The following is a 27,544-nucleotide window of genomic DNA, read 5'->3' on the forward strand; positions in this document are numbered from 1 at the left end:
AAAACATGAAAGCACAAAAGCTGGAATGGTGGGAGAATGAAACGTGTATGGCTTGACTAGAGCATTGACTGCAGCATTGAACAATTTTGCTGATACAGTTCCGTCAGTTTCTGTGTGGACATTAAATAAGCACTGAACTATTTGAAAGCGCATGATAATAAACTTGAATCTTGGACCTTCAAGCTATACTTAATAACACAATTTCTTTTGGATAATTTGGGATTGGATAATTCACTGGAGTTGTGAAAAGGTCAAAAACATGGCTCTGCTTTCCACAGCTGTGTCCACAGAGAGACACTGACCACAAAGATGACAAGGAGAATTTTAGATGAAGCTTGAGAAGAATACATTTTTGTCATCCACAGTAGTCATGACTGTTTAACACATTATCCACGTGAGATAGAAAATGACCACCCTGCACACTGCATACTGAAATCTGACGGTTTTCATATTTTAAGGTGCTCTATTGATGTTTTAAACCAGGCGAGGAAGTCAGGACATTTATTGTGGACTGTTAGATCAATACTGTGGCTTTAAGTTGCTTTTTAAGTTGACATATTTGGTGACATTTTCAACTATGTAAGGAACTCAAACTGTTCTTCCAAGGAAAAGCAGTGACTATATTTTATGTCCACAGTAAGACGGAAGCCACACTATGGAAGAGACAGTGGGAGGCTTCAGAGCAGCTCTGAGTTCTTTGAAAATAGGTGTGAATTTCTCAGTAAAGAGGAGGGTTAGATCCTGAAGTCCCTGACAGATGTCATCTGAGAAACCTGCAAACCCGGAGGGGCCAACTCCAGGAGGACTTCTCTGTGCTCAGTGTGCAATCCGGCTTCATACAGAATCAATTTGCCCACCGTAATGGGCAAGTTTCTATTGTATGCAGTAGGACAGCCAGGTGGAATTGTTTTTGTGGTTCTGCTTTAAAATTGATATTTGTAACTTAAAACATACTGATCTGTCGTCAAGGCATTAATGTCTCTGTTACCTTTTACTACCACTGGATTTTCAGCATTTGTCACTTTAAAGACAAAGTATATGAATAATCGAAATGTTGGGCCTGATCTCACTGATGTCCAATCTGTAATATAACACAAACCCTGTAAGTGATTTGTGTCCAGCGTACTGAGATACACTTTCTACAGGTGGTCTCTCAGAGACTAGAGTAAATCTTGTGTCAAAGGTAATATTTGGACTTTGGACTTTAATTTTCTTGTTTTATGGTTTTAAACGTCAGATATATGTGTTACACAGCAATTAGCCCAGCTGTGACAGATTGTAATTAGTGTATACAAATGCATGTGTCAAAAGTGCTGATTCAAATGACGTTTTCAGTTTGTTTGTTTTTGTTTTTTTGTGGTTTATATCAGCTTACATGTTGTAAAAATCTATAGACATTTTTTATTCTTCCTTTGCCACAATTCAGTGTTTGTGATTCTTTCTTACAGTTGTTGCTTATCATGCATATCTTAGTGAATGGGTTATTAATTTGGACTCTGTCATAAAGGAAACTTCTGTCACCAACGTGTCATATATTTTGAAAAAACAAGGTATACCATGATTGACTTGGTGACTGAACGTTAAGCGCACAGAACACGTGGGCTACAGCGACTTCCTTCGACTCTCATTCAGCTTTCTATTTATCATTATATCCTTTCTTTCACTAAGATAATAAGGGTTAAAAAATCTTTGAAAGACACATAATTGCCATCAATTCATGACATTGAGGCAAAAAAACATTTCATGTCTTACAATTTTCCTACATTTTTTTTTTCAAGACCATCTTTTTATTCCGTCCATTAAAGAATTTATTAAAAGCTTGAAAGACATTCACACAGGAATGCTTTGCTGCTGCTTTCTTGGGACTTTAACTGGCTGCTTTTTTAGATATTTACGAACACTTTGTTCACTCTTAGATATCCCTTTTTCCCAGTGCATCTAAATTTGGGTTTTCCACTTTAACCAAAGGATCAGTGTTGGCCACTTGTGTGTGCCTGGGTAGCATATTTTTTATATTTGAAATATCGTTTTTACTTATACTCATCTTCTTTGTGTGCTAATAAAATAAACAAAAAAAACCCCCACATTTTATAAAATACATACATCACATCATTGATGTATCCTGCAGTCACTGAATGTTTAACGATTTTCAACATCATACAACCTGTCCCAGGCGTGGTGAGTCAGGCCTTGGCTGAAACTATGTCCTGCAACTGTATACCTTTGTTATTGCAGATGCACATTTTGGATGAGAGGATTTTCATGAGTGGGACTTATAACTAGATAACTAGAGCTACTGAGATTACAAGGGGTCCGTCACAGTAGTCATGTCTAAAGTTGGAGAAAAATATTCAAGGTTTGTTTCTGGTTTAAATTAAAGACGACCTGCCTTAATGTAAAACTTCTATACTTCTATTTGGCCTCTCAGTAACAAAAATATAGTAGTATTTTCTATGCATATTCTTCAATAAAAAAGCGTAAGCAGCTTTTTGTCATATGAAGCTATTGTGAGTTGTTCCTTGAAAATCCTAGCATTACTAGTTGTTTGCTTTTAGCACCACTCGCCCTTTCCAGTTTGTCTTTCTCATCCTTTAATCATCCTTGCCCTGTACCCAAACTCTCATCTTCCTTCGTTCTCCACTGATTTAAGTTTCTTGTTTATTTTCTTCTGTTTCAGTTTGTTGCTCATCCGAACTGCCAGCAGCAACTGCTGACTATCTGGTATGAGAATCTGCCTGGCCTGAGGCAGCAGTCCATTGGTGTGAAGTGCTGGACAGTGCTGGGAGTAACTGTAGGCCTCCCATTCCTGGCTATTGCCTACTGGATAATGCCATGTAGCAAGGTATGAACAGATAACTACATGCGCAAACACAATTGCAAACTACAGTTAAAATAAAACACATACATATAGTTTAGGGAACTTATTATTGCTGTATCTATGCACTATTGCTTCTCAGAAAAATATTATTTTCTATTCTTGTTCCACCTATTATTTGCAGCCAACTATAGTATTTCAAATTGCACTTCAAGTCTCGTCATGCAGCTTATAGGCTTACCCACCAGGAAAAACAATTCCCAATGTTGTTCTTTGTTGCTCATATGACCTTACCACAAGTTGGGGAGAATCTAAAGTTTGCCCTGAGGTTGGAACGACAGCAAAGGCCTTGATATTAACTTAGCATTAGTTCATTTCAGGACATATCAGACTCGCTTCTCAGCTCAACATTTAGGCTCAGCTTTTATTATTCTAATCTTAGCTTCATCATCATCTACTCTCAGACTGAGCAGAACTTGAAGTGTGACACGAAACACATGACAGACTGGATAGGAAACAAAACACATAACCAAAGAGACATAGATGAAACAAAAAACTAGAAAAAACTCAACTAAATCTTAGCGAATAATAACACAAGAACTTTTTTATCATCAGCTTAACATAAGAAACTCAAAAAAACAAAATAAACTCAAAACGCTGGGTCACAGACCCAGCCCCTGATAGAGTCATGTGAAAAAGAACGTACCTCTTTTAATTCTAAATGTTTTTAGGTGTCAGAACTTTTAAAATCGTCCGGTGCCCAGCAAGTCTTAAAATCAAGGAAATTATGGCAGTTTGTTTCATCTTGAGCATTGTTGTGTTTACACAGTGCCAAGGGGTAAAGACATCACCACTGATCTTAGAGATGCAGTTGTTACTACCCATGAAGCTAAGACCCCAAGCATGTTATAAGACATTTTAAGCTCATGCAGTATAAAAAAGGTTTTCTTAAATTGTGTATAACATTACAGACAGATTTTTTTATAGTCCCCAATTATTAACTAACAACCTGTATTCTTATAATTACCCTGAATATAAAAATACAATCCTAGGTTATACAGAATCATCACAAATAAGCCATAAGCACTTAACCTCCTCAGACCCGAACTCTTCCACGGCATGCATTTTTAATTTCTCTTTGATATTTGGGCTGAGTGGGACCTGATGAATGTAAAAACAAAGAATTACCAGATTTTTTTTTAACCTATTTTTTTTTTCTAAGAAAAATAAGAGCCACATATGAGGATATTTGTTTAAAATTTCAATAGAACAGTAGTAGTATAATGTCCTCGTAAGTGGATATCAGGCCCTTGTAGAGCAAAATTCAGTATTTTGGTCTAAATAACCCAAAATGTGATGTCCACATATGTGGACGCCAGGTCCTAGCAGGTTAATATAGGTTTTTCCGATTTCTTAAGCTGTAGTCATCTTGATTCCACCTCATCTCTGCACTTGTAGCCTTCTTACAGCCACTGTTGCTACAGACAATAATCCACTTTTTCCCTTAAATACTAAATATGGTTCTTCTATAAATGACACAAACCTTATAACCTTGTTAGGGTAATTACAGGAATATATATGCACTAGACTCTAAAGATATGGCCAAATTAAATGTCAAAACGTACAGATTTACAGTTTCAGAACACAATATAATAACTGTTTGATTATATGGCATGTGGGACATTTTCTGACATTTTCTTCATTCTCATCAAGCAGATTGTAATTTCTAAAGTGACACAATATGACATCGGCCACACTCAGACACAGGAGCTGAGCAAGCGGTTATGCAAATCTTCTCATCAACCTGAATAATCCTGCACCTCATCATCACCAAGTGGTGTGTGTCTGTGTGTGTGTGTGTGTGTGTGTGTGTGTGTGTGTCTGCACTCAGGTTTGAGGACCTTTGAGCAGTTCATGGTAGGCGTGACTGATGAATTAGTCATTTTGTAGACTGAGAGAGAGCGAGAGAGAGAGAGCACCGGATGTTAGCCGTGCATGAGAAGATGGAGAACCATAACACTTAGAGGTTATCCACCAATCATGAAGCACTAGTTGCAAAAAACACTTGTGTTATGTTAATGTGTGTGTTTCTGTGTGCGTATTCACATGTGTGCATATGTGTGGATGTATGATTACATCTAATTATGAATCAATCAAATCATGACACTGCATGTGACAGTCTGACGTTTCGTGTCACGTGAGAGACAGCTGAGAAAAAGAAGCAGGGCAGAGAAGGAAATATGGGATGCACAGCTTGTAGTTGTGCTGTTACTGTATCTGTTGGTGTGTCACGTTTATTTATTTTTTTAATGTGCTTGTTGTTTTAAGAGACCAGGGACATGTGTGATGTTGATAAAGCAGAACTACAGAGGGTAGAATAATAAAAGCAGCCTAATCAAAAAAATGACCAAGAGACAAAACAGATGTTTATGCATGCTTTGTGACAATGTGACCGCAGCTCATCAGAAACAAAAAGTAGAATGGATTTGATAATGAAATAGATAAAGACAGTGTAAATCAGAAAACAAATACAGTTCGACAGACAAACGCAGAGAGAAAGCTTTGATGTGTTCTGGTTGATTGTGTTTAGTGTAGCCTCCTGCACCTGCAGCTAATCATCTAGTTCTTCTCATCTCATCTCATCAATTGCTTGTTTTTACAGCCCATAATATGCCCCATTTTACAACACTAGAACACACAATTATTAAAATCCCACATCATATTACATTTCATATCAGCCTGGGGTGATAAAGACAGTGTTTTTGTTCCTGTAACAGAAGTAGTAAGTCATTGAGAGCAGGCAGAAAAAACATGGATACTGTAATTGCTTTGAAAATCCTCTTTGGGTGAAAAATAGCAGTGATATTTTTCAGAAGTGATGAAAAGCAGATGTGCGATCAGAGATAGAATGCTTCTTATTGATTGAAGAGGTTAAAATATGGTGAGTGACGTGACATCTTTCAGCCTTCCACGAGTACCCGAAAATAGATAAAAAGTAAAAAAAAAAGAGAAATAACCAATGATGAAGAGGAAAATTGCCTTGGAGACTTGATGAACCAAGTTTCACATGTTAGTCAAGGATTCATTTGTATCACTAACTTTGCAGATTTATAACGAAACGGTAACAGTATGTGTAAGAAAAGCTTATGATTCTGAAACTATGGTAAACCTCGTCCTTATTTTCACAGAGTACTTCAGGCATGACGAGGCTCTTTATTGATGGTAATTATACCAATGATGACAATCAATTTGGCAATGATACGCTGACATTTCCAAATGCTACATGTTGCGCCGATATTAAGTAATTATTTTTTCATTAATTACTTTTCTGCAGTCCATCAGCTATTTAATTGGCTGAAATATATTTTTGCATGCTATCTCTGACACGGCTGCCTGAGGTTTTAAAATTTTGGACACACTTTGAGATATTTTGTTTCCATCCTAGCTTTTCTTGGCCTCCTTTTGTCTCATGGGAGATTCAAATCGAAGCCAGTACCAAAAAAAATCCTTATCAGTATACAAAGGACAGGTTTACAGCACATTTATGGAATGGCTGAATATCAGTAAACAATGCTTCTGTGAGTCATTGTGTATTGCAAATATGTTAGAAGTGATAGAGAGAAACCATTGTGCCCCCTTTTTTTTTCTTTCTTTCTTTCTTTCTTTCTTTCTTTTTTTTTTTTTTTTACAGCTAATGTAGGTCATTTTAAAGCAAGCAACATAGCAGACTTCATTTATTTTTCCTCCAAGCACTGAGCATATTCTTTCAAATATTTACTTCAGTCCAATATAACATGAGGAAGTTATTTTATTAATATTGTATATATTAAGGCTCACTAACCAGAATGCAATGTAGTTTGCATTGCTGGAAATATCTCTTTAGTTTGAATTAAGGAGATAGCTGCAAAGAGAAACAGAGTATAGACATGAAAATGTACACATTAGTAAAGGTCCTCTATAGGATTATATAGTAAACCCAAAGCATGCAGTGTATTTAATATATTTTAGGAAAAAATAAGATCTTTTCATGTGGCTGTGGGTTTACTTCGGGCACTCCAGCTTCCTCCCACAGTCCAAAGACATGCAGTTAGTAAGGTTAGGTTAATTAGAGATTCTGAAGTGCCCATAGGTGTGAATGTGAGTGTGAATGGTTGTCTGTCTCTCTCTGTTAGCTCTGCGACAGGCTGATGACCTGTCCAGGGTGTAACCTTCCCTCTTTTCCTTTGGTTGCTGGGATAGGCTCTAGTCTATCTAGTGACCCTGAATTGATTAAATGGGTGTAAATTTATAAATTATTCAGTCTTTCTTTACAAGAATTTCAAAAAGTTCCAGGAAATGTCCAGTAAAAAATCAAAAGCATTGCCATTTTTGCTTCACAATTGTATTCTCTTGCACCTCTAAGTCATTTTCAGTGTGGAAGCCACGGTGCTGTGAAAAAGGGTTAAGTGCTTTACAGAAGGTGTTTGCCCCCTTCCTGGTGTCTTTGTTTTTGTATATTACTGATATATAAATGTTTAAAATCATCAAATAATTTTGATGTTGGATAAAGAGACCCCAAATAAATAAAAAATGTAGTTTGTAAATAATCATTTCATTTATTAAGCAAAAAAAAAACCTGTCCTTTTTAAATTATGAATTAACTGTGATTAACCATATTTTTTTGAAAGCTGAGTTCAATTTCACCAGTCCATGCCTGATTACTGATTACTTGAGTGCTTTCTATCTAACATTCACACTCCAGTGAGTGCATCAAAGAGCAACTGTATTTTGCCTATGGATACTTTAACACACAGACTGGTGCAGCCAATCCTCTGATCATCTTCTGCTCTACCTCCTGAGCTACTGCGACCCCTGTCTGACAAAGTAAAACCGGACCAAAGATCTCAAAAAGCAACACATCATGCCACGATCTAAAGAAACTCAAAAACTGATGGGAAGCAAAGTCATTGACATCTAGCAGTCTGGAAAGGGTTACAAAGCCACTTTTTAAGGCTTTCGACTCCAGTGAATCACCATCTCCACAAATAGAGACTTCATCTGTGAAGCATCCAGGAGGTCAAAAAAGAACCCAGAACAGGACTTAAAGTACTGTTGACAGTGAGTAAAGATTATGTGGCTGTGGCCAAAAATCTTATTTGCATTTTCAGTGTGTTTTTAGTAGACGTTACAGTAAAGCTCCACATTGACAGCATCTCCCTGAGGGATCAGTTCACGGTGCAGAACCCTGTGAATGTTTGGGGGAGAAAAAGCATCCTTCAGATCTCTTTCCTCATCTAAAGCACTGAACCTTCAGCTAAAAACTGCTCTCAGCTGCTTGGTCGTGGTAAGAGGTCCAGCTATCAACACCAGCAGTGGACCTTCATGGGTAATACACATCAGTTTTAAAAAGAAGTTCTAGTTTGCTGTCTGTGCAGGTTTGAGATGAAATCACAAGTGATCTTTATTGACATCTTGGGAGCTTCTGCAGCACTGGAAGCTGTCTGGGTATGCCCAAAATGATTATCTTGAACAGGAAATTAGCCAAACTTAAATTGGGTAAGGTTTTTATGGGCTAAATTTTAGAACATTTTGATCACACTTAAGAAACATTATGTATTCTCCCAGGTAAAAAAAAAACCTTATAATAAGAGAAAAAGAAGATCCATCCTGGCTTTAGATGATTTTCACACCAGGCTTCTACTTATTTAATCTGCACATACCTCCTGCTAGCAGCTGCCATTTTGTTGGAGGAGACAAGCTCTTGTCACCATCACACTAAAGAAACCCATGGAGTCTGCAGTCGCCACACAGCAGAAGGTCTGACCTGAGATGACCATCTTATTTAACCTGAGGAGTGAAATGGATCAGCCTTATCGGCACAGATGCTGGGAGGGATGAAGGTGTCATGAAGAGGTTTAAAGGAGGTTTTGCAAGGTTAAAAATTACCAGACAACCTCTTCCCCCATGATTTAGCAGTGTGTGTGTGGCATGGGAAGAGCTACTGAATCTGATGTATTATTGTTCATGCAGAGAGTAGAGATATCCTGTGGGTAGTTAATATTGAACACAGCAGGTTCAGAGAGTAGCAAATGTTGGGATCTCAAATGCCCGTATGGGGTTTGAAGTGTGCGTGTGTCTAAGTGTGTAAGTGCATTTGTGTGACTTGGTACACTTTTGTGCAATTACAAAAATGCCCCTCTGTGTGGTGGCTTGTTAAATGCTATTTGTGCTATACCGTCTTGCATTACTTTCGCTTGATGCAGTGCATTTCCACAGGCTCTGCTAATGGTTTGGCATCTAGTTACTCTGGCATTATGTGTGTGTGAGAGTGATCGGTGTTTACGCACATTCATGAATTACAACAGCTGCTGTTTGTCTGCTAAAATGGTGGTGTAGTGGTGCTTTGCAGCATTTTATTCTCTCTCTGAGGACCAAAATCTCAGGAACTCTGCAGAAAGCATGATTCATCTCAGTAAATAAAAACAGATGTTGTGCTTGGCTGCAATTTTGTCTGTCCAAAAAGCACTCAAACATGTTTCTTTACTGTAAAACAGAATTTGTTGGCTATTGTAATCACAGATAGATGGTGAAATTTTGCTTAATGTGTCAATACCCCACTGTTTTTGTTTTTTACAATTTGTTTTCTGATCAGTAAATGCAAATTTAAATTGATATTGTTAATCTATATCTATATTACTATAACTGATTCTTAATATTTGACACATTGGAATAGTAAACACATTGGAACATACATTGCGTTAGTTCATAATTTTTTTCACTTCCAGCTTGGTCAGATCCTGCGAAGCCCCTTCATGAAGTTTGTGGCTCACGCTGTCTCCTTCACCATCTTCCTGGGTCTCCTGGTCGTCAATGCTTCCGACCGCTTTGAAGGAGTAAAGAACCTTCCCAACGAGACCATTACAGACCATCCTCGACAGGTGTTCAGGGTCAAAACCACCCAGTTTTCCTGGACAGAGATGTTGATAATGAAGTGGGTATTGGGTAAGTCACCCTTTCAATCAAATCATACACACACACAAAGTGTGGCTCTGCACAGTTACAGCCAATTAAAATGCACATCAGTTGATTAGATTAGAATAGATTGTCCCTGTCAAAGCAGATTGTCCAACGTGATAAAAAATAACCTTGATGTGCCAAGTAAGAAAGGCACAGCTAAGCGTGTTCTTTTTTGTAATGCATGCACTTTATTATGTTATTAACCATGAATATACTTTGTCCTAGGTTTGCACATTTTTCTATGCTAATCCAAAGTTTCTTTTCAAGCTTTTTTCTACATACACCTGCACCATAAATCAGTAAACAGTCTAGAAATAGTCAGAAAACTTTTTGCCCGCCTTTGATATGAGGTATAATTCAAGTTTAATACAGTGCCCTACCAGCCAAGTGAATGAAAGCCAAGGTTACAGCAACACAACAAATCATGCTCTTTTATCCTCCGAAGATCAAAAAGAAATTTTCTGGTTGGTACAGCGCAAACAGTAGCCCCGCTGAGTCCTAACGATAACCTGGAGGGAAATTGGGAGGTTGACCTGGGAGGCTGTGCAGAGGAAATATTAGAGGGAGAAACAGAATGAAAGAAAAATGGAAGGAAAGTTGGGAGTAGTTGAGGGCGACAAAAGAAAGCAGAATAAGGTGTGTGCGTGGAATACAGGAAGGCAGGCGTGATGCATCGAAGGAGATAGAAGAGGCAGAGACAGACAGGCAGACAAAGACAAACTTGGTGGATAAATAGCCCACAGCAGTATCTGTCAGAGCTCAGCTGCTTCCCATCTGCTTCCGCTCATGCACACACTTATAACAATATTATGTGTGTGGTCTGTGTATGTTGGTGCACATGTGCTTCTGTTTTTATTTGTTTATATGTAATGGCATCATTTTTTTTCCCATCTACAGTAAATTTTTAGCAGCCACTGCACATGTGACTGTTTATCTACATGAATCTGTGAGTGTATGTGTGTGCATTGAGTTGTGGCTTAGTTAGATGTGGTAATTGTAATTCCGGTAGCATGCTTTGAAGGCCCAGTAATTGTTAGAGAGATGATACTGATCAGGGCGCCTTCTCTCTAGGCAATTTTAACTGTGTTTTGGCTCCAAATAGAGAATGGAGTGTGTATGTGTTTGCGTCCACCTGATCTGTAAGTGCCACACGTCTGAGTGGTTCATTTTCAATTACAAGCTTTGTTGTCGACATCTGTTTGTACGTGCTTCATTTATGCATCCCTATATAAGTGCTGGCAACAGCCTCCTTATTTTTGTATTATTTTTGTCTATATGTGTCTTTTATGTTCAGGCATGATTTGGTCAGAGTGCAAGGAGATCTGGAGTGACGGACCCAGGGAGTATGTCATGCACCTTTGGAATGTTCTGGACTTTGGTATGTTATCCATCTTCGTGGCATCCTTCACGGCACGCTTCATGGCATTCCTGAAGGCATCCAAGGCCCAGCAATATGTGGACATGCATGTACCAGATGACGACCTCAGCAACGCCTCACTGCCTGATGAAGTGGCTTATTTCACTTACGGTAAGTAGTCAATAAAAATAATCATATAAGCTACATTTTTTAAAGATTGCTTGATCAGACTAAGATGTCATGTTTGCAAGAAAAGGCCAATATTATATAGAGGTGCTTGAATCAGTGTTGGGCTACATCAGTCACTGATAAGGAATAGCAAATTAGATGAGTGCAAAAATGCCATTAATTACAAAAACCCGGACTGCACATGATACTTGAAGCTGAAAATGTATTTCTTTAGATCCGCAACCATTTTTCAAAACATAATGGCTCATTTTGAATTTGATGGGATCACCAAAAGAAGATTTGACAGGGGGTAACAAAAAGGCTGAAAAGGGAAGTGGTTGTAAAAAGAAACAGCTTGAGGAGCATTTTGCATCTAATTAGGGTAACTGGCGACAGGTCAGCAACATGAGTGGGTATAAACAGAGCATCTTAGAAAGGCAGAGTTTCTCAGAAGATGAGCAGAGGTTCACCAATCTGCAAAAAAAAAAACCACATCTACAAATTGTAGAACAATTTCAGAATAATGCTCCCTTGTGGAAAATTGTGAAGATGTCGAATATCTAATCAAAGGAGTCAGAGAGTCTGGAAAATTCAGAGACAAGGCTGAAAATCAATATTGGAATGCCTGTGATCTTCAGCCCCTCAGGCAGCACTGCATTCAAACAAGGTGTGATTCTGCCAAGGAAATCATGACATGCATGAGCTCAATAGCCAACTACAATACAGGTTAAAGGTCTGTCATGCAAAGAAGAAACAATATGTGAATAAATGTGCCATCTTGTCTGGACCAAAGTGAACTTAAAATGAACATCTCTGATGGTATGAGGTTGCTTTAGTTGTGGTACTGGCAACTTGCACATCTGGAAAGGCACCATCAGTCCTAAAAGGTATATACAGGTTTTAAATCAACATATGCTGCCATCCAGATGACATCTTTTTTCAGGGAAGGCCTTACGTATTTATGAGAGAGAATATTAAAGCTATTACAACTTCATAGTAGACAAATCCAGATGCTGAACTCAACCCTCTGTAGTACAGACCTTTCTGGAACTGAAAAAACTTGGCACATCGTGGAACAGAAAACTGGTCTTTTCAGTTACCAGATGTTTACTTGTTAAAAGAAGAGTGGATGCAGCACAGTGGTAAACATCACCCTGTCTCAGCTTTTTTGAGCCATGTTTGTTGGCATCAAATTCAAAATGAGCTAATATTTTTTCTAAAACACTGCATTTTCTCTCTCTAAAATTTGATATGTTTTGTTTGTTCTGTTGTGAATAAAATCTGGGTTAGTTCTCTTTTTAATTACGCTTTATGCAGCATCACTACTCCTTCAGAATTGGGGTTGTCACCTGGAGATCTTCACAGTAATAAAACAATCCCTGCAATGGTTGATTTGCTGCTACACACATGCTACTGCAGTCAGCAGACGAGAATGAGTAAAAAAAGAATGACAAAAAATCAACATTATCCTTAATCCGTGAATGATAAGCATGCATTCAGTTAAACACCAGGACAAAAACATGCCTCCACCATAGCAAACCCTGCCACAGGCTGCAGCCCACTGCACTGTGCACTTAGCGGTCCACTAATAGAACCTTCATCAGTGCTGTCATCTGGTGGCCTGACTCTGTCATGACATATCAATAAATCGATAAAGGTTCTATTACTGCACTCTCACATATAATCCTCATAAACTTTCCCCTAAATGTCCCAATATCTGTAAAGGTGTGAAAATGTTATACTAATAAACTATGATTTTGATAAAATAGTGAAATGGAAGCTCTTTTTCTTTTATTTGACTCATCTCTCTTGTATCTTACATTGCCACCTAGCCGCAGCAGTCTCTTTTGATATCTCAGTTATTTCCTGATCTCCCTCTCTCTATGTGTCCTTACTTCTCCTTGGACACACTATCCCTTTATCCCTTTCCTTTGCCGTCCACACAGCTCAGACTAATTTCTTTCCCTCCTCTTGCTCCACTCGCTCTTCTCTCCAAACTTTTAGTCTGACTTTCGTTTTTCCATTCCTCACTTAATCCATCTTCTTACTGCACCGTCTCCTTCGTCGAAATCCGTGCTTCTTAAAGCTGAGATTATTCTTCATAGAAACATATCTTACAAACATTTGGATCGCACTACAACCAGAGGTTTACACAGTGCGCTGTAACCAGAAAGACTTTGAATAGCAAGCAATGTGACGATGAGTGACAAACTGCATGTGCACAGTAGAGTTTAAGGTAACACCGCTTTAACCCCTTCTTATGTAACGTTTAATATTTGGTTTATAAAATGCTAGTACATATTTAGCGTCAGCAACAGTTTGAAACAGTTATTAGTAGATATTTAAATCTTGAATCCCTCCAAGCTGGCTTCTGAATTAAAATATGAATATAATTTCAGCACTAATTACAGAGTTTGTTTAACATATCAGATTTTATTTAGTGTAGTTAATTAGGTGAAAAAAATGGCCAAAGATCCCTTTTAATGTCTGATTTGCTAATAAAATTATAATATTACAAAGCAACCATTCTGTGGCTTATTCTCCCTCCAGCCAGAAACAAGTGGCGCCCATCAGATCCTCAGATCATCTCAGAAGGCCTGTACGCCATCGCGGTCGTTCTGAGCTTCTCTCGCATCGCCTACATACTGCCAGCCAATGAGAGCTTCGGACCCCTGCAGATTTCACTGGGGCGCACAGTCAAGGACATCTTCAAGTTTATGGTCATTTTCATCATGGTGTTTGTGGCCTTCATGATCGGCATGTTCAACCTGTACTCATATTACCTCGGAGCAAAGTACAACCCTGCCTTCACCACGTGAGTTATACCTGACTGTCAGAGTGGAGTAGTATGTGCTGGGAGAATGTGTGTGACAATGTGTGGTCTGACCATCTCTCTCCATTTCTGAAATTTTGTCCCTTTCACTTCTCCAAAACTTTTCAGAAATATGGTGCAGCATTTTAAAACACAACCCCTCAGTGATCATTTTACATAAGATTGCAAAAGGGAAAAAACAAATCTGTCAAAGTATTTGATTTGGACACCATGTTTTTATTACTGCAAGATGAAACCCCAAGGACAGTATAAGACATGCCCTTTTGACTGAGGTTGTTCATTAAATCTGTGGCGTCTTATCAGAAGCAGAGATCGAACTTTAATCTACCCTCAGGCAATCAGGCTATTTGGTTAAATATAATAAGGAGAAAGTGAATTGGATACGCTGTTACTAAAATCTCAAGACACTGGTGAACTGTGATTTGATTTCATAGCTTTAACAAAATTGTGGATATGACACTAGTCATTTCCCTATCACCATTTTGTTTTTACTGAGCGAACCACTCTGCTACCGTGACCAAAAGAAAAGTGAAATGAAACTGACATGACAGTAAGAGATATCAATGTCAGATTCAATCTGAGCTCTGGGAATTGCATCAATATTGATATCATTTCAAGGCCAGTACTGTCTGGAAGGAAAATGATACGGCAACTGGTTAATTATGAGGCCAAGCATTTCGACCTACTACTAAGATTTCAGCATATCAAAGCAACAAAAGCAGCGAGGAGACCCTGCTCCATATTTGTGCCAGGCAAGACGCAGTGGGCTCTATTAACCAGAAAGTAGACAGTATTATGTCTTTATCCTTGTTCTTTACACTATATTCTTCATGCAAAGTAAAATATTTTAAGCTTTTTTGTTTTAATTTTGATGATTATGGCTTATAGCTTCCTGTAAATCATAAATCCAGTATCTCAGATTATTAGAATATTTACTATGATTAATTAAAACTGGATTTACAGTACAAGAATATCCAGCTTCTGTATACAGTCAATGCTCTGTTAGGGCTTCTTTACTAAGAATTCTTGTATTAATGCAGCATGGCATGGAGGTGATCAGCTTGTGGCACTGATACTGATGTCCAGGCTGCTTTGATACTGGTTTTCAGCTTCTCTGTATTTGTAATTCAGCTGTTTCTCATCTTCCTCTTAGTAGTGCCCAACAGATTATCTATGTGATGCGGGTCAGGTGACATAGCTAGCCAAACAAGCATAGTAATAACATGGTCAGGAAACCATGTGGAAATAGGTTTGGCACACTGGGCAGGTGCTAAGTCCTGCTGAAAATGTTAACGTGCATCTCCATACAGCTTGAAGGATGAAATGCTCTAAAATCTCCTGGTAGCTGCATTGTCTTTGGACTTAAAACACAGTAGACCAACCACCACTAGCACCGGCAGATGACATGGCATCACAAATCATCACAGACTGTGGAAAATTCACTCTAAATTTAAAACACATTGGATTCTGTGCCTTTCTAATCACCAGACTTTAGGACCTTGATTTCTGAATGAAATGCAAAACTGACTTTCATCTGAATAGAGGACTTCGCCAGCAATTCAATTGTTTTCATCCTTAGTCGACAGACATTTCTGGCTCAGGCTCTCATTCAGGACTGGCTTGATATGAATGCAACAGTTGTTGCCCCTCTCCTGAAGATGTCTGTGTATAGTGGCTCTTGTTGCACTGACACCAGCCTCATCCATCCCCATGAAGCTCTCCAGATTATAGGCTTTTTTTTTCAACATTAATATTCTTCGACTGGGCACTCTCTGAACAGCCAGCCTTTTTTCAGCAATTACCCTCACGTGGAGGGTGTCGATGATGATCATCATCATCTGGACAGGTATCAAATCAGCAGTCATCCCGATGATTGGGATATGTGGCATCTACTGAACAAGACCAAGAGAAGTATATTACTTACACCATCTGAATGAGTTATAAATCATCTAAAAATCTTTAAATGCTTGAATATTTCACTTTACATGTAATTCACGTGTAATCATTTAGAAATGAACCTTTTTTTAAATATGTACAGTATGTACATATCCTCTTGCACCCTCTTGCTATTAGTCCTCATTCTGCACACACAAACTAACCAGGATGAACTCTGATGTTCCATAATTAAAAATCATGCAGTTGAAATTCTGCTTTTTGAATGCACTTCACTTCCTTAAGTGCTGCATTCATGGTATTATCAGGGTCATTCATTTTAAATATGGAAGTGCACCGTTTAGCTGAACAACTTGTACTAACCGTCTGGTGCCATAAACCACCCATACAATTTTTTCACTTTTTAAGTATCAGCCACCCCTGTTAATTCACTTTCATACAAATCATTTGTTTTGCAGTATAAATCTGCTTATAAAGCAACTGGATGCTTCAACAAATCAGTCTCAATCTCAGTTATTCTGCCTTTTTTTCTTCATTTTAGCTTCTCCGTGTCTCTGCTCACCCATCCTTTCCTATCAGCTGCGATCAAAGTGGCAGCGGATGTTTCACTGTCATTGTCGGATATTTGGAGGAAAGTTATCTGTCTTAGGTTGCTGACAGAATCATTCTGTTTATCATCACTCATCTGAGAAGGAAAACACTCTCTGAGGTCTCGCTCTGTCACCTATCATTACTCATTTTCTGAGAGAAAGACATTTACAGATTTAAATAGCTCACATTACAATATCTCTGCTCAATCCAGTAAAGCAAATCATGTGTTACAAGTTGGTTTGTAATTACTCTGGTATATACTGTTCTCTTATTTACTGAAAATACAGGAAAATTCTTTCATTGCTTTTTTTGTCTTGCTTTATTCACCCTCCTAGTTGAAAGAGAGCCTGGGATATTTGTTGAGTTTTGCTAACGAGCCCAAATCTAATTTGTAGATTTAGTGCAGCATGATTTTTGCCAGCTTGTGCTGTGATCTTATTTGCTGTTGCTTGTACAGCAGTTCATCACCACAACACAACCACAGATGAAAAATTAGACTGCATATTGTTAGGATAACCTTAGCAGAGTATTATTACCGTTTTCGTTTTGGCCAGCTGTGCAGTGATTATAATTCAGTGTCCCTGGCAGAATCAACCATGTCAGACTGTTTGATATTCATCTGCCTGCCTTTCGTCTAATCTGCTTGTACACCTGTCAGTCCACCACCGTGCTTTTAGGTCTACATGTCCATTTGTTACAAAAGTATCAGTCTACAAAATCCAGAATGAACACTGCTAAGTGCCAAAAGCAGGTAAAATATCTGTTCAGGGAGTAAATCTCAATAGGCTACCCTCCTGCCTGCCAGATAAATGTTTTTACCCAAATTGTAATGTAATAAAAGCTACGCTCAGAGCACAGTTCTGCCTTATTTTGATGTCATTTACTGACACTGTTTTCGTCCTCATTTTTCATTTTTTCCCTGCTCTTCGTCAGATTGGCTCTGAACCTGCCTGGCAAGACAAAACCTGGCTTTAGCCACCATAAAACCCTCCACTGTTTTGTAAAGTCTCTTTTGAAGCTCTAAACTGAACATTTTGGTCATCACCATTGTGTTTTTTAAACTGGACAAGATGAGCTACAGGTGATCTGACTGAGAAGTGTCATCTTATCTTAATGAAGCTCATAAAACAAGTGAAATTTAAGTTGGGTTTTTTTGTTTTGTTTTTTTGACATCTTTTAGTGGCCAGAGCTGCTGACCACTGGAAAGAAAACTATTAAATTCTTCTTGTGATTAGTATTCACAGCTTAAAGCAACATACCATACAATTTCATCTTTATTTATAGAGAACTTTAAAACAACCACAGCTGCCACAAAGTGCTGTACCCTGGAACTAAATAATAAAAATGCATAAGCTATAGATAAAACCAAATAAAAACAGTCAAATATCTAAAAGAAAAACTAAAACAAGCTGGGGTCGAAACATAAAAACAGATGATATCAAATACCAGAAGCAGTGATAGGAATTGCCTGTTTTTTGTTTATACCCTGTCCTCATATGTCCCTATCAGCCGTGATGTATGTGTACCCTGGGAGTAATTACCAACTTTATGGCCCACTGAGCATTTGCCTTAAATGCCTTACCTTAGATAGAATCCCTGATGATGAAAGGTGTGTGTCCAGACTTCTAGTGTGCGGGCTCTGCCTCTCCATGCTGACTCACTTTACACTTCTATGCTGTGCATATACAGTAACCCCTCTGCTGAGCCTCAGCATAGGGTCTCATAAGGCTGTGAGTTCTGCTTGGCTGCATGCATGGAGCCAGAGATTCAGGCAACGTGATGAGCAGGCAGACAGAGCAAAGAGTTAGCTGACAGAAAGGCGATTTCACCTGTAGAAACAGAGTCTAATGGGGTTGAAATGGCGAAAGATGGCCACAACCCGACATGCCGACATAATGAAGACTTCTCAAAAACCCAGGAACAAGTACAAAAAAAGACCCTGGGACCTGTAAATGAAAGTGCCTTACCATCACCATTACACAGTCATTTCCTTTGCGAGTGTGTGATCCAGCTCTGTCCATTGTTCTCTTATCACATCACTCCGCTGCTTTAGAGATCAACATCAAGGCTGATTTTTAAAAAAAAAATCTCTCAACTTCTGCTCATTTTATCAACCTCTGACTGCATTTGGGTGGGTGGGTGGATGGAAGGGAGCAAGGGGGAGGTTGTCCATGAATTCTGGACTCTTGATTGCATACTCTGGCTGGGGGAGCTGTATAAAGATGCTTTTCACATGACAAAAATCTTAAATTCTGTTGTTGTCTGTTCAGCCACCAGAGGTCAGTCTCACATTCTCACCTAGTCCAAAGAGCACTTGTCAGAGCAATGCCAGGACTAAACTGTGCAGAGAGACACTATTTGTTTTTGTTATTATTATTATTTTTATATATATATAAATGCCATCTATCTGTGCATTATGTATTTTCTATGCCTTTCTCTCCCTTCAAAAGACACTGCCCCATCCATCTCTTTTGTTTCTCGCCATCCAGCAGAGAACTTGCTGTTTGCAGCAGCTTGTGGGTAGTTTAACTAAATTCATAACCTTTTTTTGGACTTCTTTGTGTTTTTAACAACCAAAACTACAAACAATTTGGGATCATAAAATGAAAGACTTGCTTTTCCATTTCTTCTTTACCATTCTCCTTGTTCTCTCCCCTTCCTGTCATGTTTCTAAAAGCTGTGAAGGCATGCCCAGGCAATGTATTTGTCAGAAAGCCACCATTGCACACTTGCGCAAAAGGGCAGGTATTGCTTAGTGCTCACACACTAAGCGTCGTCATGGACTGACAGTAGCTTGATTATAGTATGACCACCTAAAAGTAACTTAAAACTTTGCAGGGAATAGCATATGATAGCATACGACCAATAGGTGTGGGAAACATTTTAAGAACACAAACAAAACAAGTGTCTTGTGTCATATACTCCCACCATGTTATCTAATATCTATAATGATCATGTCAGTGGTATGGACCCAAATGCAGGAGGCACCTTCAATCACTTATAAGCCCTAAATAAACAAAGATCCAAAAAACACAAGGGTGTAAAAAGGGCGTCAAAAGGAACACCTCTTAGCAGCACACAAGGGAGTGCATGCAGACACTTTGACAAAGACTAAAGGGGAAGATGGGGCTATTTATACAACAAGGGCTGATTTGAAACAAGAAACATGAGTGGGGCAAGGCACGGGTGAAAACAAAGGAGGGACTAAAACTAATGCAAGGCATGAAAGAAAACCGACCTTCAAAGTAAAACAGGAAATAACTAAAAACCCCACTCTAGGCATGGTAACAGAGACAGGAAAAAGAGCCACTAACAGACAGAGAAGACAATGGGAGCCACCAAATTTACCACTAATAAAAATCAAGACGAGAACCAAAACATGAACCAAAACAGCCATCGCTAGAATAACCATACAGTAAGATCAGGAATCAAAGACTCAGTTATATCACAAGAAATAAGCTCACAGTCTGCTAGAATAAATATCAAAATAGGAATCACAAATATGACTATATTAATCAAAAATCCAAAACCCAAATGAACAGAACCCAAGACTCGTGGCATTTTTAGAAATACAGTCACCGGCCACTTCTTATGTACAGCTTGTTTGTAGGGGTTGAGCCCTGTTTTGCTTCAGAACTGCCTTATTTCTTCATGGCACAGATTCAACAAGGTGCTGGAAGCATTCCTCAGAGATTTTGTAACATATTGACATGATAGCATTACATAGTTGCTGCAGATTTGGCAACTGTACTTTGAGAACGTGAATCTCTCATTAGACTGAAATCTGGTGACCCTGTCTAAAAGAGCCATTTCAGTGTATTGAGCTCATTCAAGGATTCGAGGAGCTTTATTGTCATTCGCATCACATGTTTACATGAGGTGGAACGAAATGATGTACACACGGTCCTGGAGCGAAAAGAAACCATAACCATCCATTTTTTTAAATGGATGGTTATGATTAGCAACAATGCTCAGGTGGTTATGATTAGCAACAATGCTCAGGTGGGATGTGGTATTTAAATTCTTAAAATGTACTAAGGGCCCATAGTATGCCAAAAAAGCCCCCACATAGTTACACCACCACTGCCAGCCTGAATTGTTGATAAAAGCCAGAATCCATGCGTCCAGGGTCCTTGCAACCAGGCAACATTTTTTCAATCTTCTGTTGTTGAATTTTAGTGAGTCAGTACAAATTGTAGCCTCAGTTTCCTGTTTTAGCTGGCAGAAATGGCATCCAATGTGTTCTGCTTATGTAGCCCATCTGCTTCAAGATTCAACATGCTGTGCACTCAATGCTCTTGTGCATATCTTGGTTGTAAAAGTAGTTATTTCAGTTATCATCTTATCAGCTCGAAGCAGTCTTTCCATCCTCCTCTGACCTCTAGCATCAACAAGGATGCCAAGAGAACTGTCACCCACTGGATATTTCTTTTTCAGACCATTCTGTAAACCATAGAAATGGTTGTGCATGAAAAATCCCAGTAGATCAGCAGTTTCTGAAATAGTCAGATTAAAAGTCACCTTTCTTCCCCTTTTAGATGCTCGGTTTGAACTTCAGCAGATTGTCCTGATCTTGTCTACATGCCTAAATGGATTGAGTCGCTGCCACATGGCTGATAGACATTTGCATTAATGAGCAGCTAAGCAGGTATACCTGGTAAATGAATTTCTGAGGGCATCTGAGCATTTAGAGCAAAAACACACTTAATCTATGTTCATATTATTAAGAGATCTTTGGCAAAAATCTTCTCTCCTGTAACTCTACACTACTAAATGGTGAGTTGACAATGGCAGCATCTTCTCCACCATGTGATGAGTGACAAGGATCTCAATTGCCCTCAAAGTAACAGCATTAGCTTTCTAAAAGGTAGCTGTTATACTCAATGGGCCTCTCCGCTTGTGTTGTGAAGCTGTGCTTAGTTTACTGGTGCTTCTTAAAAATTAGAAATGGTTCTCTTTCAGCTCTCTCAGCTGGCAGATACTTATCACCTCGAGATAATTTACATTTCACTGTAAAGTTTCCACTCAAACTCTAAAATGAAGCTAATACTTCAACTACATAAATGCTTTTATCTGTCCCATATCACTGGCTGAAGTACACATGTGCGCTGACACAAGAGCAAAATTGGATATCTTCTGCTTATATGGCAATATCTGCCACAAAAGAGACAGGAAAATGGGGGCAAATATTAACAGTAACAGATTTCTTTTTTGAAAAAGTATAAAACTGCTCACTTAAATTGTAAAACTATTGTGTTAGTCGTTACAACGAAAAGGTAATTTAAGTACTCTGCTAGCCTCTGCGGCAAAAGGTGTACTACTCAAGCTGGGACGCAGTGGGAGGGATGTGAAAGGAAGAAGCAGCATATGAGAGAGGAGTGAAGCTGAGGATATCGTTTTTCCTCACACATATATACTCAGTGACACTAGAGCAAAAACTGACTCACATATACACATAAACACACAGCTTGATAAGGATTAATGGGGACTGAGCTGTAATAGCCACACCCCGGACCCTATCTCCTGAGGTGTGAAGACACTTCTGACTCACACATTTAAAAAAAAAACAAAAAGCTCTTTGTTAAGTGCCCACACAGTTATTTTTTCACAAGTGCAAATACACTGTAACACACACACATCCTTGCTGTGTTTGTGTTTACATACTAGGTGCTTATACAGACATGCAAACATTTATGTACAAATCAGTTTACACACATACACATACACACACACACACACACACACACACACGCTTTTGGTTTGGGCAGTGGTGATGGAGCCCTGGACCTGTCTCTATTTTCCAGTCAGTCATGCATGACAACACCGCACAGACATGGAGGAAAACAGAGGCGAGAAGGGCAGGGAAGGTAAAAGCTGAATAAAATGAGATGGATGGAGATGGGATTAAATCTTACGGGAAGACTAAAACAGAAAGACATAGCGGTGTGTCAAGGACCTTGAAAATCAAAATCAAAATGTCGATTACAGTATACCAATGGTGAAGTAAAACAGTGGAATAAATGTAGCAGAATCACAGGGATGGCTAACAGCAGTGCAACAAAGTAAGTGAATGTAGAAGAGGAGGACAGAGGAAGATGGCAGGGATGAGGGATGAGAAGAGAACCATAGGGAACGATGCAGAGGAGGGTGTTTTTGGCTTGGCTCTTTGTTCAGGCAAAACGCGGGAGACCAGCCAGAATACATAGACAAAGGAGGAAGAAGAAGAAGGGAGAGAGAGAACAGGAGAGAATGAGAGAAGGTCACGCAGACTGAGCAACCACACAGGCTTAGCAGAGATTCAGCATTATCGTTTGACAAGGTGAGAAGAAATCAGAATGCAAGTACTGTGAAATAAATCCTGTTACCTAATTTTTTTTCAGCATTTGATCATTATTGCCAATTCACTTAAATTTTATACACCATAATGACCTTTAAAGGCATGTCACCATATTGAAGTTGTTTTTATTAGAGTGTGTATTTCATTTGTAATGCCACACATAAATACAAGATGAGAGGCATCCGAGACTAAAAGTGTATATAAAGTGATAATGCATAAGGTATAATGCAGCGTGAACAGAGAAGAACCGGCAGTGATGAGAATCAGGCCAAAGAGGAGAGTAAAAAATAGCACTTAGATTTACATGCCCGAAGATGCAGGCAGGAGTTTGAAAACAAAGTGCAGACTGGGGGGATTTTTGGAGAGGAAGAGGAAAAAACAAAGGAACCATGAAAGAAGGTCTGAGGTGATGTACGGGAGTGGAGGGGTAGAGAGGAGAGAGGGATCTTTGTGGAAGAAAGGGGATGTGTGTATAGAAGATAAGAGGTTGTGTGAGAGAAGTCAGAGTCAAAGTGAGAGCAAAAGGGAGAATTTATTAGCTCTGAAGGCGAGGCAGATGTGTCATGTTCAGCCTTTACCAGTCAAGCACATCTGAATGTCAAAATAAGAAGGGGAGACACAATTATAATTAAGGCGAGCCCGACAGAAAGAAGAGAGGCACAAAAGTAACAGAGAAAGAATTCATTCATGTGCTGTGACCAGTAAGGGATTTGAAATGTCAGTGGCAATGCTTTAGACTTTCTGGCAGTATTCAGTGTTTTTCAGTAACTTCTTCCATTATCATGACAAATTATGTCAAGTATTCAATTTCCCTCTGGTGAGATTTAGTCCATCTGAAATTTTGATGTCTGACAATAATTGTTTGCAATGAAATTCATTTAATTTCAGCTACGTTAAGAAGCTCCTGCTCAGGCGGATCACACTGCATATGATGATGGAAACACTACATTTCATTAAGCTAACTCTCCAGTATAATTTCCAGACATTTACTATTGATTTTTAAAGAAGAAGCCCTTTTGAATGATGATGATGTTTCAGGCTGATTTTTTTTAAAGTGTCCAGCTGAAGTTTTTAAACAAATGTGCTGTAAATAGGATCTTAACATTTATTTGATGGTCGCGTTCAATACATTGTGCTAAACAGCTTGAAAAAGAAGAAACTTTTCAATAAGTTTTTGTTAAGGGTTTGATGTTAACCTTTGCAGTTCTGGTAAACATCTGTAAAACCAGTAAAGAGCAGGGCAGATACACAAATGTTATCTAGTCAGTAATTCGCCTGCAGTGCATGTCTACATGTGGGGGATGAGTTAGTTGTGGTTTTGTTTTACATTGCCTGTAAACAAAGGATGTAATGATAGCAGAAATTTAATGGCCTATATCAATACCAGTAAATACTTGATTCTTTGTTATGACTTTTAAACCCCTAATTTAAAACAACACAACCAAAAGGATTATCCCACATACTTGTACTTGTAGGGTCTGTACCTTACTATATAAAGTGCTTTGAGGTGACTGATGTTGTGATTTGGTGCATTATAAAAAATATTCAATTGAATTTGAACAGAAAACTGGACATAAACTGCTTGATTTTTAGGATTTAACATTGGTACTATTAAAGTACTTCCTTTCTCAACTCCACTACTGACACATATTTTAATATATACAAATGTCCACACTGACTATGCTACTTAAACAAAAAGAAAGAAAGTACTGACCAACAAAAATGGCAGGGTATTTCTTCTTATGAAGGTAATGAATTTGCTAGAGTTGTGATCATAATAAATATAATTCTTTCTCTTAGACCTTTGTCTAATACACACTTCTATAACATGTGGAGAAACTCAAAGCTTGCCTTGTTTGCTAAGCTATGACGAGATAATTGCAGCTCCAGGGAAAGAATTAACAAACGACCAGTTCACATTTTTACTAGTAAATGAAAAGTGCAAAGGAAGAACGTAACTGATATCACACATTTTCATAACCAAACAGTGCCAATGCTTATGAAATAGTATAAACCGCACATTGACACAGAGGCAGAAAAACAGACAGACAGTGAGGGAACAGGCAAATTAAAAAAGTTGATGTTGTGCTTGATTCACTAGCAAAAGCCTCTTAATTGCTCATCTTGTGGTGTTGTATTCCCCGCTTAATAAGATTTCTCTCACAGCTTGCCTGAAGATACACACCAGCACATCCCTGTTTTGCGTTGCTCACTTTCTGCCTCATTTTGTATCTCACTGTCTGTCACACCAGTGTGAACACACTCATAAACAGACACACAAATTAGTTTTTGTTCACTTCCCCATGCTTTTTTTCCCACTGCTTTGTTGTTTGTGTATCAGAAACAGCAATAAACACTCGTACACACATGCAGGAATCTCTTAGGAGTGGCATTCATTCAGTCATTAAAACCTGAGGTGGGAAGTGCCCCACCCTTTTGTCACCATGGTGACAGCTCTTTTGGTGTAATAGGTAGAAAGTTAAACAGAATTTTCTATTTAAAGATGTTTAATCTGTATTTGTCTGAGTACTTATCTGTTTGCAGAACAAGAGAGGATAGGAGAGAAGAAGAGAGGAGAACTGAGGAGGGGAAAGAAGAGGAGAACTGAGGAGAGGAGAGGAGTAGTGATTGGGAAGGAGAATTTAATATCTTACTAATGACTGAAGGGCAGACAGAGAGAGAGAGAGTCAGAGAGATTCAGAGACACAGAAAGGGGAACAGCTGGCTACATTTACATTTATTCATTTGGCCAGTGAAAGTATTGCTGCAGATTAAACAACGATGAGAAATACACGAGGAGAAAAATATTGAAAAAAGAAACGTATACATCAAAAGAATAGATTGAGTGACAGAAATAGCTAAAAGCTGTAGGGATGAAAGATGGAAATAGCGAGTGGGAGGGAGAGAGGGCGATGTGGAGAAAGATATAAAAGCAATGGCAATGGCAATATAATGAGAAAATAGGGGAGAGTGATAGAGCAGCCAAACAAGAGACAAAGATGATAGCAGGAGAGGAGGAGCAAAGACAACGAGAGTTCCAAGCATAAAGCAAGAGAGACAGAGAGAGAGACTGAGAGCATGTCTCTGGGGCGGAGAGGTTGATTTGGGCCTGCTGGTGATTGGGTTTGGGGCTGCTCCTGCAGAGCCGAGGTGACTCACCAGTCTCCCACACACATACCCAGGCACACGCCAGGCTGTATGCAGCATGAGTGTGGTAAGGAGGGAGAGAGAAAGAGAGAGATTCAGTTCTTTTCTGTCAATGTCTTACAGGGTTAACTGTGTGTGTGTGTGTGTGTGTGTGTGTGTGTGTGTGTGTGTGTGTGTGTGTGTGTGTGTGTGTGTGTGTGTGTGTGTGTGTGTGTGTGTGTACTTGCACTGCTGATGTTGTGGGGACATAAATCTGATTACATGGTCACACTGCGGCGAATGAGCGTCTTTCTGGGGACAAAAACTCCCGATAACAAATTTTTAGATTGAAGACTTAATTTAAGGTTAGAGCACCTCTCCAGGATATGAATGAGGTTAAATGTTAATGTAATGTCTTTTAAAGTGATGGATACAAGTCAGAGAAGAGTGTTGGCTTGATGGAAACACTGTTTTGTGTGAGTGTCTGTACATGTGTGGTGTAGTCGTCATGCTGCATGCAGCCTACAGGGAGCTGCCACTCTTAATAACAGATAATAACACACAATTCATAGCCGTTTCCAGATGCCGACTGTCCCTGCTGATTCACTGCCTATTGTACAACCCTATTGTAAAACACACACGCACACACACACATACAGACACACTGGTTTGAAATGAAATAATCTGATTTTTAGGTTGCTAAAAAATGTTCCATTATCCAGAGCACTAAGCATCTCATCCATCTCCGTAACAGGGTATTAAATAATACACACATGACCGGAACCTTAGCTGACATTAGCGAAACACAAATTCAAATTTATCAGTCCCGTTGATCTCCAAGGATACATTTAAATTTTCCATAATTGCACTTTCTCCCTGAGAGGCATCTCACACAGATTTGAGTGAATTAAATAAGCTGAAAACAAAGCAAGCAAAACAAATGAGGATGCACAGCGACACTGGCTGCCCATGCATCAATATAATCCAGTATAAAAGAAGAAATGCTGCTCGCTTAAATAATCTACATGCGACTCCACATTCAATTCACATAAGGGTTGATAGAAGTGAGGGACATGTATGTAGCCTTATATTTTTACATAGTTGACATGACAAGAAGGGGTTCACTTTCACTGACACTGTCCACTTGTAAATATCTCCCACATTTTTGGATGTTATTAAACTCACAATCTGCCTAGGCGAACAGATGAACATGGAATATAAATAGTCTACCGTGTAATGAGTGCTAGATTTTAATTGTGTGTGTTCCTGTGAATGTCTGGTATAATGGGGCCTTAATGTTAGCTGGAACAATGCCCTTCATCATTATCTGTACTTGAATTTTAGGGACATGAAAATCTAAATCGAGTGAGCATTTCACAGAGCCAGAAAGGAGACCTGGAAGAATAATTGGAAGAATAATTTGATTTC

General features: G+C 38.9%; 1 protein-coding gene across 1 annotated transcript in view; it reads left to right on the top strand.

The window, feature by feature from the left end:
• Positions 1-27,544, top strand: part of trpc7b (transient receptor potential cation channel, subfamily C, member 7b) — a 53,641-nt gene that overhangs the window by 16,628 nt on the left and 9,469 nt on the right. Inside the window, exons 4-7 of the mRNA XM_063486825.1 lie at positions 2,678-2,842; positions 9,580-9,796; positions 11,106-11,339; positions 13,887-14,151. Coding sequence (XP_063342895.1) covers positions 2,678-2,842; positions 9,580-9,796; positions 11,106-11,339; positions 13,887-14,151 — 881 coding nt within the window. The remainder of the gene's footprint in view (positions 1-2,677; positions 2,843-9,579; positions 9,797-11,105; positions 11,340-13,886; positions 14,152-27,544) is intronic.

The sequence above is a fragment of the Pelmatolapia mariae genome, linkage group LG2 (genome assembly GCF_036321145.2).
Source record: "Pelmatolapia mariae isolate MD_Pm_ZW linkage group LG2, Pm_UMD_F_2, whole genome shotgun sequence".
Lineage (NCBI taxonomy): Eukaryota > Metazoa > Chordata > Actinopteri > Cichliformes > Cichlidae > Pelmatolapia > Pelmatolapia mariae.